The sequence below is a fragment of the Natator depressus genome, unplaced genomic scaffold (assembly GCF_965152275.1).
Source record: "Natator depressus isolate rNatDep1 unplaced genomic scaffold, rNatDep2.hap1 scaffold_100, whole genome shotgun sequence".
Taxonomy (NCBI): domain Eukaryota; kingdom Metazoa; phylum Chordata; order Testudines; family Cheloniidae; genus Natator; species Natator depressus.
In genome coordinates, this window is record NW_027439779.1 from 30,830 (window position 1) to 47,696 (window position 16,867).

The following is a 16,867-nucleotide window of genomic DNA, read 5'->3' on the forward strand; positions in this document are numbered from 1 at the left end:
ACCGGACCACCAGGGCATCCAGTACATAAACCGCCAGGGGTACTTTCCCATGGTGCTGCAAGCACTGGTGGATCACAAGGGACGTTTCACCAACATCCACGTGGGATGGCCGGGAAAGGTTCATGACGCTCGCATCTTCAGGAACTCTGGTCTGTTTAAATGGCTGCAGGAGGCGATTTACTTCCCAGACCAGAAAATAACTGTTGGGGATGTTGAAATGCCTAGTTATCCTGGGGGACCCAGCCTATCCCTTAGTGCCCTGGCTCACGAAGCCGTACACAGGAATCCTGGACAGTAGTCAGGAGCTGTTCAACTATAGGCTGAGCAAGTGCAGAATGGTGATAGAGTGTGCATTTGGACGTTTAAAGGGACACTGGCTAGGTTTACTGACTCGCTCAGACCTCAGCGAAACCAATATTCCCACTGTTATTACTGCTTGCTGTGTGCTCCACAATCTCTGTAAGAGTAAGGGGGAGACGTTTACGGTGGGGTGGGAGGTTGAGGCAAATCGTCTGGCCACTGAATACGCGCAGCCAGACACCAGGGCGGTTAGAAGAGCACAGGAAGGCGCAGTGCACATCAGAGAAGCTTTGAAAACCAGTTTCACGACTTGCCAGGGTACTGTGTGACACTTCTGTTTGTTTCTCCTTGATGAAAACCCACCCACTTGGTTGCCTCTAAATTCCCTGTAAGCCACCCACCCTCCCCCCTTCGATCACAGCTTGCTTGCAAAGGAAATAAAGTCACTATCATTTAAAAAAACATGTATTCTTTATTAATTGATTGTAAAAATAGGAAGATAACTCACAAGGTAGCCCGGGTGGGGTGTGGGAGGAGGGAAGGAAAAGGCCACTTCAAAACTTGTTGAATGCCAGCCTTCTGCTGCTTGGGCTGAGCACTGGGGTGGAGAGGTTGGGTGCCTGGAGCCTCCCCCCCACGTTCTTGGGCGTCTGGGTGAGGAGGCTATGGAACTTGGGGAGGAGGGAGGGTGGTTAAACAGGGGATGCAGTGGCAGTCTGTGATCCTGCTGCCGTTCTTGAACCTCCACCGGACGCCAGAGCGTGTCCGTTTGATCCCGCAGTAGCCCCAGCCTTGCCTCATGCCTCCTCTGATCTTCCTGCCACCACCTCTCCTCACGTTCATCGCCACGGTCCTGTACTCTGTTATTGTGTCCCTCCACACATTCTGCTGAGCTCCGTCAGTGCCGTACGACTGCATGAGCTCAGAGAACATTTCAGCGCACGTGCGGTTTTTTCACCGCCTTATCTGAGATAGCCTTTGGGACGGAGGAGGGAGGCTTGAAACATTTGCAGCTGCTGAAGGAAAAAAAGGGAGAGAAGTATTTTAAAAGATACATTTTACAGAACAATGGCTATACTCTTTCACAATGAACAACACTATTCATATTACATAGCACATGTGATTTTGGTACAAGGTCGCATTTTGCATCTTATATTGAGTGCCTGCGGCTTTGGTGTTAGAGATCACACACGCAGGGCCGGGCAACAGAATTCGGCTTGCAGGCGGCCATGGTAAGTCATACTCTTTCGGCTTCTGCAACCTTCATAACAGCAGCACCCTCCTCTCCCATACCAAGCAAAGCACGTTGAGTTGGCCATTTAGTGCTGCGGTTTTCCTGTTAACGTGCAGCAGCAGAAACCAAACTAACCCCCCCGCCCAATCCAATTCTCTGAGATGATTGCTTTACCCTTCACCCCACCGTGTGGCTGATATCAAGGAAGATCCCTGCTAGCCAAACGCGAACAGCTCAGCGCCAATGCCTCCCGCACCTTCCCACCGCGTGGCTAACTGTGGGGAGGATTTCTTTTCAGCCACAGGAAAACAGCCCTGTAGGAATGGCCACCTCTGAATGTCCCCTTAATTAAATTCCCCTATTTTAACCACGTTACCATGAACGATATCACCCTCCTGAGAATAACACAGAGAGATAAAGAACGGATGTTGCTTGAATGCCAGCGAACACCGGGGCCATACGCTGCCAGGCCTTGTCATGCAATGACACCAGATTACTTGCTACTATCATGGCGCGGTCAAGTGTCCTACCATGGAGAACGGAATAAGGCTGCTCTCCCCAGAAACCTTCTGCAAAAGCTTTTAGAGTACCTCCAGGAGAGCTTCATGGAGATGTCCCTGGAGGATTTCCACTCCATCCCCAGACACGTTAACAGACTTTTCCAGTAGGTGTACTGGCCAAGAATGCATCCCAAGTCCTCAGGACTACTTAATCATTAAAAAATGCTTGCTTTTATAACATATATTATATTTTAAAAGGTACACTCACCAGAGGTCCCTTCTCCGGCTTGGTTGGGTTGGGACGGTATTTCAGTCAGGGTGATAAAAAGATCCTGGCTGTCGGAGAGAATGGTGTGCTGTGTGCTCTCCTCAAGCTTGTCCTCCTCATTTTCCCTGTCCACAAAATCCTCAGACATGGCGGAGAGTACCCCATCATTGTAGTCCACGGACGGGGTGGGGTAGTGGTGGCGGCCCCCCCCTAGAATTCCATGCAGCCCAGCGTAGAAGCGGCATGTCCGGGGCTCTGTCCCAGAGCGTCAGTTTGATTCTTTGGTTTTCTGGTTTGTCTGAGCTCCTTAAATTTCATGCGGCACTGTGTTGCATCCCTACTGTAGCCTCTGTCCCTCATGGCCTCAGAGATTTTTTGAAATGTTTTGGCATTTCATCTTTTGGAACATAGTTCTGATAGCACGGATTCCTCTCCCCATACAGCGATCAGATCCAGTACCTCCTGTTGGGTCCATGCTGGAGCTCTTTTGTGATTGTGGGACTGCATGGTTACCTGTGCTGATGAGCTCTGAATGGTCACCTGTGCTGATGAGCACCACTGGCCAAATAGGGCATGAGATTCAAAAGTTCCCGGGGCTTTTCCTGTACACCTGGCCAGTGCATCCGAGTTCAGAGTGCTGCCCAGAGCGATCACAATGGTGCACTGTGGGATAGCTCTCGGAGGCCAATATGTTCGAATTGTGTCCACACTAACCCTAATTCGAAACGGTGATGTCGATTTCAGCAATAATCCCCTCGTTGGGGAGGAGTATAGAAATCGGTTTTAAGAGCCCTTTATGTTGAAAAAAATGTCTTCGTTGGGTGGACGGGTGCAGGGTTAATTTGATTTAACACTGCTAAATCCAACAAACTCGTGGTGTAGACAAGGCCTCAGAAGAGTGGATTTTTCAGACTCCTGAGAAATGTGGCTATGTCAACATAGCTTTTCAGTATAGACCAGCCTTTAGATGGCTTCTTGATATGAAAGGCAACGGACTTCAGCCTGGCTGATGGTTAACAATTGCAGCTCTCCTACCTGCTGGACACATCCTCTGACAGATGTCATGCCTTTCCTTTGCAATTAGAGAAGTGGTGAAGTCAGTGACCCTTACAGTGTAAGTGGGGAAAAAGGTTATACAACTTGTCTCCTCCAGTAGTTTTCCGTTTAATAGAAATTGACTTTGAAGCTAAGCAAAATATGTTCTATTTAAAATAGAAACAATTAAAATCTACACTGGCCCAATATTCTCTTATACACTCTTTCTAAAACCTATTCTTCCACCCCAACCTTTGGAGTGAGGTTTTCTACCAAAACTCCTTACACTACAGGGGGTAAATTAAATCAAATTAACTTTTGAAGATTAGCCATCATTTCCTGTACGGCTGAAAAAAGAAAACGTTCAGTTTTCCAAAATAATTCAGATCAATTAGTTCTCTTACCCTTTAACCAATAACATCACATATAATTTCATTTTCATTGGTAACAACAACATATTCAAGAATCACAAATTTTTGTCATACATGTTGGTTTTCTTTTAATCCCCATTGCCAACAACCGAACCTTCGCTCAAGTTGTGGTTTGTCCCTACGTAGGTCCCAACCACTTCTGGTTCTTCTGCCATGTGTGTTGGTGGAAGGCATCTCCTATGTGGGAATGTTTGCATCATGAGGAAAAATACCTCTCTTTTCACACTTTTTAATCTTCCAAAGTACGGGAGAAGTGATGTAAATGCAGAAAACACAAGCAAAAACTCTCTGGTACACACTAAAGACATTTATCGGTATAACTATATTGCTCAGGGGTGTGAAAAATCAACACAGCTGAGCAACATAGTTACACAGCTCTAACCCCCTGTGTAGATAGTGCTACATCAGCAGGAGAGCTTCTCCTGCCAACATAGCCATCTGAGACAATATTGACTTAAAAAATTGAACTGCACTGTGATCATATGAACTTCCTTCAGTTAGTTGGTGTTCTGCTGCTGTTCACCATTTCCCAGTGGAGATTTTAAATCACTGCTGTTTCTTTGTTAGCCTGTCCAGTAAATTGGAGAGTTCTCTCCTGTTGACAGAACTGCACTTGAAATGGACACAAATCAGGTATTAGGAATGGCAATATATAAAAACCTGTAGGAGAACACTTCAATATCCATGGACACACAACAGCAGATTTAAAAGTAGCCATCCTGCAGCAGAAAAACTTCAGGACCAGACTTCAACGGGAAACTGCGGAGCTTCAGTTCATTTGCAAATTTGACACCATCAGCTCAGGATTAAACAAAGACTGTGACTGGCTCGCCAACTCCAAAAGCAGTTTCTCCTCCCTTGGGGTTCACACCTCAACTGCTAGAAGAGGGCCTCATCCTCCCTGATTGAACTAACCTCATTATCTCTAGCCCGATTCTTGCCTGCATATTTATAACTGCCTCTGGAAATTTCCACTACATGCATCTGACGAAGTGGGGATTCACCCAGGAAAGCTTATGCTCCAATACGTCCTTTAGTCTATAAGGTGCCACAGGACTCTGTCACTTTTTACATTTCCCTCTAGTATCACAGAGGCTGAAATGATACTTTTTTCTTGCCCCTGCTCCTCGTCATTTAAATATAATTTGAAAAGTTCCCATTATAACTGCTCTTCGGCACCACCCAGAACAACGTGAGAACAACTGGCAATGATACAATCGGTATCATTGTTGACTCTTGCAATAACTTTGCAATAGGAAGAATGGTATAAATGTGATACTCCCTCGTTTCTTATGGGAAGGGCACACTCAAATTACTCATGGGACAACGGGTAGAAAGGACAAATGGGTCCCAGGTCAACAGAGGTCAAACTGCAAAAGGCAAAAATGGGCCACTCATCTGGACAAGCTGAGGGATATCGGTGCTTCAAACAGCTTTTAAAAGTTACTATGTGGGAATCAGGAAAAGTATTAAAGAAAAAGTATTGGTAACCCTAGAGGTTTTTATGCTATTGATATCCCTTGCAGATTCTCTGATGGCTAACATGGGCTCAGTGGGAAGAGAAGGTTTTCCCACACTCACTGCTTTCATAGGGTCTCACACCAGTGTGGAGTCTCTGGTGTCTCGTGAGCTGCGAGCTGCAATTGAAGTTTCTCCCACACTCACGGCATTCTTAGGGCATCTCCTCTGTGTGGATTCTCTGATGTTTAGAAAGGGCTGAGCTGGTAGTGAAGCATTTTCCACACTCACGGCATTCGTAGGGCTTCTCCCCTGTGTGGATTCTCTGATGCGTAATAAGGTGCGAGCTGTGATTGAAGGTTTTCCCACACGCATGGCATTCATAGGGCCTCTCCCCTGTGTGGATTCTCTGATGCGGAATAAGGTGCGAGCTGTGACTGAAGGTTTTCCCACACTCACGGCATTTATAGGGCCTCTCCCCTGTGTGGATTCTCTGATGTTTAGAAAGGGCTGAGCTGCTCGTGAAGCTTTTCCCACACTCATGGCATTGATAGGGCCTCACCCCTGTGTGGATTCTCTCATGATGAACAAGGTTTGATTTGTAACTGAAGTTTTTCCCACACTCCCTGCATTCATAGGGCCTCTCCCCAGTGTGGATTCTCTGATGTTCAGAAAGGGCTGAGCCGTTAGTGAAGCAATTTCCACACTCACAGCATTCATAAGGCCTCTCTCCTGTGTGGGTTCTCAGATGCCTAATAAGGTACCAGGTGCTATTGAAGCTTTTCTCACACTCACTGCATTCATAGGGCCTCTCTCCCGTGTGGATTCTCTGATGCTTTATAAGGGCTGAGTCGTCACTTAAGTTTTTCCCACAATCAGTACATGTATTTTTTGTCTTTCCCCCGAGGATTTCCTGATGTGTTGTGCTTTCCTTGAGGTCCTTCCGAGTTCCCCGACAGGAAATACATTTACCCCCCACTCTCTCCCCTGGCTGGTTTCCCTGCTCTTTTTCTGGTCTGTGCTGAATCTCACAGGATTTTTCCTGTTCATGACTCCTGGACACATTCCTTTTTGATCTTCGCAGTAATGGTCTGTGTTCATCCACTTGCTCAACATTTTCCTGCTGAGAATTCTGCTCCTCTTTCTTACATGCCATTGCATCACCTCCTGTGATAGAGACAGAAACCTCAAACAGGGATGGAAAGGGGAAGGTCAAATGAAAAAAAGTGCTGGAGAGAGGTCAAATAAAAACAGGAACTGAACTCCTCCACACACTTCCCCTAAATAGGAGAGAGGAGGGGATCAATTTGGCCTTCACATCCCATCCAAATTCACAGGGGGAAGGAGGAAGCTACTGGCCTGTTGTCTGCTAGGATCTACAGGAAGCCATGAGCTATATTTACCCTGAGGATACGACCCTTGCTAGGGACAATAACGAACTGAGAGACCTCCCAAGGGCTTTGTAGGGCATCCCAGATGTTTCCTGCAGGCACTTACAGATTCTGAGTTGGGTTAATGTTTCCTCACCTGTGCAGGGAGCTCCCAGGATCTCTCTTTCCTCTGAACCCTGGAGATCTGAGACCCATGACTCTTCCCCTTGTTCCAGCTGGGAGATCACATCAGGTTTGGAAACTAGAAATCCTGCTCAGATGAAAGAATATAAAGGAATTCAGTTGATTTCATACAACTTTGTCATAAAAAACTATTAATTTAACTTCAGTACTTAGTGTGACCCAGTGTGTCTGGGGCAGTCCTCACTGAAAATGCCAAGATCAGGGCAGGCTGCAAAACGGAGAGCAGATGCTTCCAAAACTGGTGGTGAACACTGAAGTGAAATTCACTGACCAGTCACAAACTGTGCTTCTGATCCCCCACACTGGTTATCGAGAAGCTGAAAAAAGAAATCACACAGCCCCCTTTATTGCATTCCAGTTCTCTGATGCCCAATCAGCACCTAGGTCTAGTAAAGTTAGAGGTTATTTATAAACTCTGCTCACATAAACAAAATGTTCTTCTGACCGCAGAGTCAGCCACATTACCGGGTCAGTATAGGTTTGGATCTTACCCAAAATACTATGCTGCCAGCCAATCCTTTAGAATCTAAACTAAAGGTTTATAAGAAAGAAAGCATCGAACCTAAAGGTTTATTATAAAAGAAAGAAAGAAAGAAAAAGGGAGTTGTTAAATGGGAAAGCAGTCAGATACATTCAGAAATCTATATATCTGGTTCTTAACAGTACTGGTGAGTTCCTGGCTTGAAAGTCTGCCTGGGACACATCCACATTATTCAGTTCTTTGTTCAAGGCTTCAGTTTGTAGAGAAGTTGATCCAGAGATAGCAAGAGGGATTGAAGACAAAATGGAGATGATGCAGCTGCCCTTTATATTCCTTTTGCCATGTGGCTTCTACTTCCTGTGTCCCAAACACAAGGTTCAAAGCACATGGCACTGAAAAGCCTTGGAGTTCTTAGTACACAAGAGTACCCCTGCATGTCTTGCTGACTCAATAGGTGTATCCCCTTAATCCTTTCCATCGGTTCATTGTACGGCTGATGACCCTGGATGGGCCACTGAACAGGCTCGGCAGTGCTGATGCTAATGTCTGGGTGTGTCACACAGAAACACTGCACAAGTCTGGAAATACAGATATACTCTACATGTCTATAACTCACAATAGAGAGCTGATACAAACATAGAAACAAAATCATTATACTTGGAAAATAATAACATTTTCACTGACACCTTACATGGCATATCTAGCACAATTCATTGCCATTTTATCATATTGGTATTAATAATAAAATAATATAGTGTATTCCATACAGTATCATACTTAGTAAACCAGTGAATTCCCAGGACCAGCGCGCCAGGTCCTTGAAGATGCCCAACACTCAGTTTATGAGGGATTGAAACCACTCACTGAAATGTGTTGCCGTTTCTCGGCGGCATTTTGGCGGCGACACTTCTCGCCGCTGCCACTTCTCAGCGGCATTTCAGCAGCCAGTTCTGTGGCAGCCACGCTCGGCAGTGCATTTCAGCGGCGGGGTATCTGGCCTCCACCACAGTCTTCTGGGAATAGCAATATGCTATTCCCACAGAAAGGATGGGGACCACTGACCTATAGTTATCCTTGGGGATCCAGCCTACCCCTTAACGAGATGGTTTATGAAGCCATACACAGGCACCCTGGACAGTAGTCAGGAACTGTTCAACTATAGGCTGAGCAAGTGCAGAATGGTGGTAGAATGTGAATTTGGATGTTTAAAAGCGCGCTGGCGCAGTTTACTGACTCTGTTACACCTCAGCGAAACCAATATTCCCATTGTTATTACTGCTTGCTGTGTGCTCCATAATATCTGTGAGAGTAAGGGGGAGACGTTTATGATGGGGTGGGAGGTTGAGGCAAATCACTTGGCTGCAGATTACGCGCAGCCAGACACCAGGGCAGTTAGAAGAGCACAGCAGGGCCTGCTGCGCATCACAGAAACTTTGAAAACCAGTTTCATGACAGGCCAGGCTACGGTGTGACAGTTCTGTGTGTTTCTCCTTGATGAAAACCTGCCCCCTTGGTTCACTCTACTTCCCTGTAAGCCAACCACCCTCCCCCCTTCGATTACCGCTTGCAGAGGCAATAAAGTCATTGTTGTTTCAAATTCATGCATTCTTTATTAATTCGTCACACAAATAGGGGGATAACTGCCAAGGTAGCCTGGGAGGGGTGGGGGAGGAGGGAAGCACAGGGTGGGGTGCTGGAGAAGTGGAGGAAGGATGAACAAGGCCACACTGCACTTCAAAACTTATTGAATGTCAGCCTTTTGTTGCTTGGGCAATCCTCTGGGGTGGAGTGGTTGGGTGCCCGGAGCCCCCCCACTGCATTCTTGGGCATCTGTGTGAGGAGGCTATGGAAACTGGGGAGGACGACAGATGGTTACACAGGGGCTGCAGCGGTGGTCTATGCTCCTGCTGCCTTTTCTGCAGCTCAACCATATGCCGGAGCATATCAGTTTGATCCTCCAGTAGCCTCAACATTGCATCCTGCCTCCTCTCATCATGCAGCCGCCACCTCTCCTCTTGCTCCCACTGCCTGTCCTCGTGTTCATTTTGTGCTTTCCTGGACTCTGACATTGCTTGCATCCACTTATTTTGCTGAGCTCTTTCAGTGTGGGAGGACTGCATGAGCTCAGAGAACATTTCAACGCGAGTGCATTTTATTCACCTTCTTATCTTCGTTAGCCTCTGTGATGGAGATGATGGGGGAGCGTTGAAACATTTGCAGCTGCAGAACTAAAAAAAGGAGAGTAGTATTTAAAAAGACATTTTAGAGAAGAATGGGTAGAGTCTTTCATGATGAACCAAGCTGTTAACATTACATAGCACATGTGCTTTACAAGGTCACATTTTGCCCCTTATATTGAGGGCTGCCAGTTTGATGTGAGAGATCACCCACGCAGGGTCGTGCAACAGATTTTGGCTTGCAGGCAGCCATGGTAAGCCACAGTCTTTTGGCTTCTTTTACCTTCATTACATGTGGGAATGGTTTCAGACAGTAGCACCCTCATTTCCCATATCAAGCACCCATTGGGTTGGCCATTTAAAAGGAGGGGCTGCGGTTTTCAGGTTAACGTGCAGCACAAATGCAGCTAACCCCCCCACACATCCAATTCTCTGGGATGATTGCTTCACCCCTCCCCCCACCGTGTGACTAGTACCAGGGAAGATCCCTGCCAGCCAAACGCAAACAGCTTAGCGTGAATGCCCCCCCCCCCCCCCCGGCCAACGCGTGGCTAAAAGTGGGGATGATTTCTTTTCAGCCACAGGCAAACAGCCCAGCAGGAACGGCAACCTCTGAACATCCCCTCAATAAAATTCCCCTATTTCAACCAGGTGACCATGAATGATATCACTCTCCTGAGGATAACACAGAGAGATAAAGGATGGATGTTGCTTGACTGCCAGGAAACCGGGACCATACGCTGCCATGCTTTTGTTATGCAATGATTCCAGACTACATGCTACTGGCCTGGTGTGGTAATGTGTCCTACCATGGAGGACGCAATAAGGCTGCCCTCCCCAGAAACCTTTTGCAAAGGCTTTGGGAGTACCTACAGGAGAGCTTCATTGAGATGTCCCTGGAGGAATTCCGCTCCATCCTCAGACACATTAACAGACTTTTCCAGTAGCTGTATGGCTGCAAATGCATCCCAAGTCTTCAGGGCAAATTAATCATTAAACACGCTTGCTTTTAAACCATGTATTATATTTACAAAGGTACACTCACCAGAGCTGCCTTCTCCACCTTCAAGGTCCGTCTTGAGGGTGGGTACTATCTCCAGGGTGATAAACAGTTCCTGGCTGTTGGGGAGAACTGTTTCATCCTCCTCCGCACCACCATCTTCCTCGTCCCCTAAATCCTCACCCCTCTTGCATGAGACTCCCCCCTTGCAGGAGTCACGTACAGGGGTGGGGTAGTGATGGGGGGCCCCCTAGAATTGCATGCAGCTCATCATAGAAGCGGCTTCTCTGGGGGTCTGACCTGGACCGGCTGTTTGCCTCTTTGCTTTTTTGGTAGGCTTGCCTGAGCTCCTTAATTTTCACGCGGCACTGCTGCGGGTCCCTGTTATAGCCTCTGTCCTTCATGCCCTTGGAGATTTTTTCCATATATTTTGGCATTTTGTCTTTTGGAATGGAGTTCTGATTGCACAGATTCGTCTCCCCATACAGCGATCAGATCCAATACCTCCCGTTTGGTCCATGCTGGAGCTCTTTTGCGATTCTGGAACTGCATGGTCACCTCTGCTGTTGAGCTCTACACTGTCACTTGTGCTGATCAGCTTGCCATGCTGGCCAAACAGGAAATGAAAGTCAAAAGTTCGTGGGGCTTTTCCTGTTTACCTAGCCAGTGCACCTGAGTTGAGAGTGCTGTCCAGAACGGTCAAAATGGAGCACTCTGGGATAGCTCCCAGGGGCCAATACCATTGAATTGCATCCACACTACCCCAAGTTTGACCCAGCGATGTCAATTTCAGCGCAAATCCCCTCATCGGGGAGGAGTACAGAAATTGATTTTAAGAGCCCTTTAAGTCAAAAAATGGCTTTGAAGTGTGGCTGGGTGCAGGGTTAAATTGATCTAACGCTGCTAAATTCAACCTAAACTCATAGTGTAGACCAGGGCTAGGAGGAGAGATTAAAAAGACCGGGACTTTTCAGCTTGGAAAAGAGACAAGGGCGGGGGGGGGGGGGGGGGGGAAGGTATGAGAGAGGTCTATAAAATCATGACTTGTGTGGAGAAAGTAAATAAGAAAGTTTTATTTACTACTTCTCATAACACAAGGACTAGGAATCACCAAATGAAAATTAATAGGCAACAAGTTTAAAATAAACCAAAGGAAGTATTTCTTCACACAATGCACGGTCAACCCGTGGAACTCTTTGCCATAGGATGTTGAGAAGGCCAAGACTATAACATGGTTCAAAAAAGAACATGATCAATTCATAGAGGATAGGTCCATCAATGGCTATTAGCTGGGATGGGGTTCCTAACTTCTGTTTGCCAGAAGCTGGGAATGGGCAACAGGGGATGGATCACTCGATCATTGTCCTGTTCTGTTCATTCTCTATGGGGCACCTGGCCTTGGCCACTGTCAGAAGACAGGATACTGGGCTAGATAGACCTTTGGTCTGACCCAGTATGGCTGTTCTTGTGTACTAGGGAATCAAGTGAGTCCAGTGCAATGGGAGGGAGTAGGAAAATCTGTGGAGAACACTGGGAAATTAGAAGCTATAATTCAGGAGTAACAAACTAATTATTCTGGAAAAGCAGAATGTGAAAAATAAGAATCGGGGTCATGTGACTTCAGGAATGAGGGACTCAAAAATCCAAGATGCCTGCAGAGAAGAGAGATTGTGGCTATTGCACATGGGGATGGGGGAGCATGACTCTCCGGGTCTCAAGAAGTTTCATTACCAACCTAAGCCATTTTCACATGCTGGGCTGCAATCCAGAGCAGTGAGGAGTTGTATCATCTGTAATCCTGGGTGAGATTCAAGGTTCTGCTGCTGGAGCTCCCTTCTCTGGATACTCCAGGCCAGAATTCAAGGACGCCCTGAGCGTCTCTGTGATAAGTAACCCTGGACCAGCAGCCCTGACTCCAGCAGCCAGCTTGTTACACCCCAAGCACATTCTGGTCTGGGTGGAGTAGGCTTAGTGTTTCAGAGAAGGCCAGAGGTAGGAACCTTCTGTTCGTTATGCTGGACCTAACCCCCAGTTTTACTTGAGCAAACAGGAGATATTTGACACTGTGCGATTCTGCCCCTGTGCTCTCTTCCCAAAGCGTTCTGCAGCAGGGGTGGGTCTCTGTTAGTGCGTGTGTGTCACTGGCATATGGGAGTGATGCTGAAACAGGACAGAATAGAGGTGGCATTGTGGGAGTGGCATGAACCTTATCTCTTCATTTCCCCTTCCAAGAATTGAGGGCACAGGAATCCTTACCCAGCGAGGTCACATTCTCATAGTTTTCCTGCATGATGTCTCTGTAGAGGGCTCTCTGAGCGGGGTCCAGCAGAGCCCACTCTTCCCTGGTGAAATACACAGCCACCTCCTCGAAGGTCACCGGCCCCTGAAAGAGCAAGAATCCAACACTCAGTATCTGCTGCCCCACTCACAACCCAACTATTTGTGGGGGAGAGGAGCCAATCAAATGGAAGCTCTGGGTGGATCACAGTCAACGGAGTTCCATCCGATCCCACTCGGAGCATCCAGGAAACACCAGGGGGAGATGATGAAGAGAGCCCCTTGTCTCTCCAGCAGATCCATCACACACCTACTAGCCACAGACTGATACAGGAGATGGAGCCCCTAGCAGGGTCCAGGGAGAGCTCTCTGGTAGGAAGCCCAACACCCTCCTCATTGTGAGGAGCTGAATATGAAGGGAGGGGCATCTCTCCTAAGCCTGACTGGTGGGTGCCCCCCTTCGTATCTCACAGCAGCTGCTGGTGAGTTTTCCTAGCTCCATGTAGGTGGGTTATTTTGTGTTCAACAAATTAGAGCATTTGCACCTCCAAACCTCATGGCTCTGTTCCTAGAATCTAGGCCACTTATTAAACAACTCCCAGCAGGTCTGCCACACCCTGTCCTCCTCCCTTTCTCCACCCTGTGCATTTCCTGCCCTTTTCCATCCGCCAAACCAGACTGTGCAAACCTTCCCATCTCTGGTGTATTTGCTGTCCCTCTCCCTCCTGCAGGAACAATAGGTGCCGACTCTGTGGGTGCTCTGGGGTTGGAGCACCCATGGGGAAAAATTGGTGGATGCAGCTTCCCGCAGGCCCCCCCCAGCTCCCCTGCGCTCCACCTCTGCCTCCACCCCCGAGTGTGCCACCACCGTTCTGCTTCTCTGCCCTCCCTCCCAGGCTTGCTGTGCCAAACAGCTGTTTCCCATGGCAAGCCTGGGAGGGAGGGGTGAGAAGCGGAGTGGTGGCATGCTCGGGGGGAGGAGGTGGAGGTGGAGTGTAGATGAGCTGGGGCAGGGAGCTGTTCCTCTGCCCCCCCAAGGGTTACTTCCTGTGACCCCCTTCTCCAGCTGACCTCTGCTCCGCCTTTTCCCCTGAGCGCATCCCTACTGCGCTTCTCCAACCTCCCTCCCAGGCTTGCCACAAGCCTGGGAGGAGAGGAAATGCGACGCACCCGGGGGATGAGGCAGGGCCGGAGATTTCAGGAAGGGGTTGGAATGGGAGTGGAATTGGGGCCAGAGGGTTAAAATTCTTGTGATGTTATATAACAACCTGATATATGGATTGTGTCAACTCTTTCTCCAGGCCCAAAGTCCGGAGTTTGGTAAAGAGGACAGAGGCCTAGACAATATTAGCTAAGAGAAGCAGAACAAACAACACAATAACCTTGCTTTGCTAAGATCAGCCTAGTCAGCAGAAATGCCAGATGTTTGGGGCAATAATTGTGTCTTATTCAAAGTTGCAAAACTGAACAATGAGGCCCTGTTTATTTGTGTTAGTTTCTATTGTAGGGAGATGTTCTTCCCACATACCAACCTTGAGTTTATGAATGGTTCAAGCATGTCAGTATAAGATATGGCCTCCTCCCACCTGCCTTTCCCAGGGACCAATGCCTGCCTTAAAAACACAAATGAACAACTTGAAAGACAATCTTTATTGCCATATACTTTCACTGTTTCTTTGCTTTAACCCCCAGGAATGTACCTGTGGACAATCAGAGGAGCTACTTCATTCCTGTGGACCGCAGATTGGATTCAAGATATATATATATATTTTTTATACGAATACATTTTTGTTGAAATACTAATTAAATGTTAACTTGTTAACCTGAAACCATAGGCAGAGACATTGTGTAACCTTTCAACCGTTGGCTACTGTGCTATCTTGTCTTGCGGCTAGTCCTGTCCGGGGTGTGGAACTGCCTACCCCATCACTTTCCCCCGCCCATGGAAAAATAAATATAATCCATTGTAATCAATTGATTGACAGTGGCTCTGAGCCTAATAAGCAAGGTGACACTCCATCAGCGCTGTACGAAATAAACTCCTATGCTTGACCTCTACACAGTGTGGATTTATGTTCCTTCCTTTGTTTTTGTTTTTTTTGCGCCTTCCTCTGCAGCATGGGGCATGGCATGCATCATTTGCAGGTTTAAACTAGTGTAAATGGTGGATTATTTTTGTAACTTGAAATCTTTAAATAATGATTTGAGGACTTCATTAATTCAGCCAGAGGTTAGGGGTCTATTTTAGGAGTGGGTGAGTGAGGTTCTGTGTCCTGCGATGTGCAGGAGGTCAGACTAGATGACCATGATGGTCCCTTCTGGCCTTAAAGTCTGTGAGTCTATAAACTGTACCTTGCGTTGCACAGACACTGATAGAGATCAGGGCCCCATTGTGCCGCACATGGCAGAGAACCTGACTGAGATCGGCACCCCCATTGTGCTGGGCACTGCACAGACACAGAGGGACAGTCCTTGCACCAAAGAGCTGACAATCCAAATAGACAATGGGTAGGAGGAAAACAGAGAGGGGCTATGACTTCCCCAAGGTCACCAAGCAGGTCAATGACAGAGCCAGGAACAGACCCCGGTAACGCCAGAGCCACATCACCCGCAGGTTGGAAAGGTTCCCAGACCCCATTAGGCTGCAGAAAGAGGCTGTATTAGGCTGCAGAAAGAGGTGGTTTGTCCATGGATGCACAGGATGTCTTGGCAGGGCAGCTCAGCTGCAGTCCCTGCACACAGCTGGGGGTGTGTGTCATGGGTCAGGAGAAGTCAGTGTCCAGTCCTGTGGGGCTGTGCTCCTGGCTCATACCTCCAGCACTCACTGCTGTCACCAGCTGCACTGTTCAGCCAGCCCCACGCTTCAGTGCGGTCACTGTCGTGGCCCCCTCCCCACCCCGCAAGCTTTCAAACAGGGACATGGTGCAGCAGTGCCAGAGTGCACTAGTGTAAATTCTGTCTATACTAAGGGTTTCCACCAGTGCCTAAAACACCAGTGTGGCAGAGACCTTCAGTACATAAAACATCAATACAGTGACACTAAAACTGGGATCTATTTCTAGCTTGGTCACAGACGGCGTGGTGACCATGGACACATCAGTGTTTCTCCCCACAACTTTAGTCTATTTATCCAGCTGCCCACTCACTGGGGTCTCCTCTCTCTCCAGAGCTGCTCACCACTAAAATCTGTGTGGGTGTCAGCAGAGCTAAGGCAGTTCAGCTCGAATAGACTTACAAGGGTGGCTGTGGAATCCCTTTCCCTGGAAGTTTTTAAGAACAGGTACAACAAACCTGTCCGAGATAATCTACATATACACCTCTACCCTGATATAACGCGGTCCTCAGGAGCCAAAAAAAATCTTACCGTGTTACAGGTGAAACCGCGTTGTATTGGGTAGGAGGGCTTCCCTTTGTTCTCTCTCTTCCTCCTCCTTTCCTGCTCTTCCTTTACCTTTATATGCGAATTCGCGTTACATCGGGTCGCTTTATCTCGGGGTAGAGGTGTACTTGGTCCTGCCTCATCAGACAGAGTTGGACTTGATGACATTGTGAGGTCCTGTCCAGCCCTACATTTCTAGGATGCTATGCAACATATGCATATAAAAACACAGCACAAGATAACGTCAGGCAATTCAGAAAATCAACAAAACAAAACAAAAAAAACTACACTCCACATCATAAAATGACAATACAAAGGGAAAGAAAGCAACACAGTGCAAACTAACACACCCTCAAGTACACAGTGGAAAATTTTTTACATTTTTATGGCTGACTTAGAACAACGCTTCCTCAGCTCTCGTCCCCTAATACCCCTACTCTACTTGCGCTCTATTGATGACATCTTCATCATCTGGACCCATGGCAAAGAAGCCCTGGAGGAATTCCACCATGATTTCAACAATTTCCATCCCACCATCAACCTCCGCCTGGACCAGCCCACACAAGAGATCCACTTCCTGGACACTACGGTGCTAATAAGCGATGGTCACATAACCACCACCCTATACCGGAAACCTACTGACCGCTATTCCTACCTACATGCCTCCAGCTTTCACCCAGACCACACCACACGGTCCATTGTCTACAGCCAAGCTCTATGATACAACCGCGTTTGCTCCAACCCCTCAGACAG

At 47.6% G+C, this 16,867-nt stretch overlaps 1 protein-coding gene across 1 annotated transcript; it reads right to left on the minus strand.

Annotated features, from left to right (window-relative positions):
* Positions 1 to 786: 786 nt before the first annotated feature.
* LOC141980358 (uncharacterized) lies at positions 787 to 16,816 on the minus strand. Its single transcript, XM_074941611.1, has 5 exons — positions 16,100 to 16,816; positions 12,715 to 12,841; positions 6,754 to 6,867; positions 2,303 to 6,393; positions 787 to 1,316 (listed from the first exon to the last, which is right to left on the minus strand). Exons 1-4 carry the CDS (start codon positions 16,280 to 16,282, stop codon positions 5,441 to 5,443), a joined length of 1,377 nt encoding a protein of 458 aa, XP_074797712.1. The 5' UTR covers positions 16,283 to 16,816; the 3' UTR covers positions 787 to 1,316; positions 2,303 to 5,440.
* Between the last annotated feature and the right edge of the window lie 51 nt (positions 16,817 to 16,867).

Excerpts from the sequence above, each read along its gene's own strand:
- LOC141980358 (XM_074941611.1), bottom strand. The coding sequence starts at position 16,282 with ATGTCATCAAGTCCAACTCTGTCTGATGAGGCAGGACCAAGTACACCT. Across the intron at positions 12,842-16,099 it reads GCGGTTTCACCTGTAACACG|GGGCCGGTGACCTTCGAGGA; the intron begins GTAAGATTTTTT and ends TTGCTCTTTCAG. Across the intron at positions 6,868-12,714 it reads TGAGAATGTGACCTCGCTGG|GATTTCTAGTTTCCAAACCT; the intron begins GTAAGGATTCCT and ends TCATCTGAGCAG.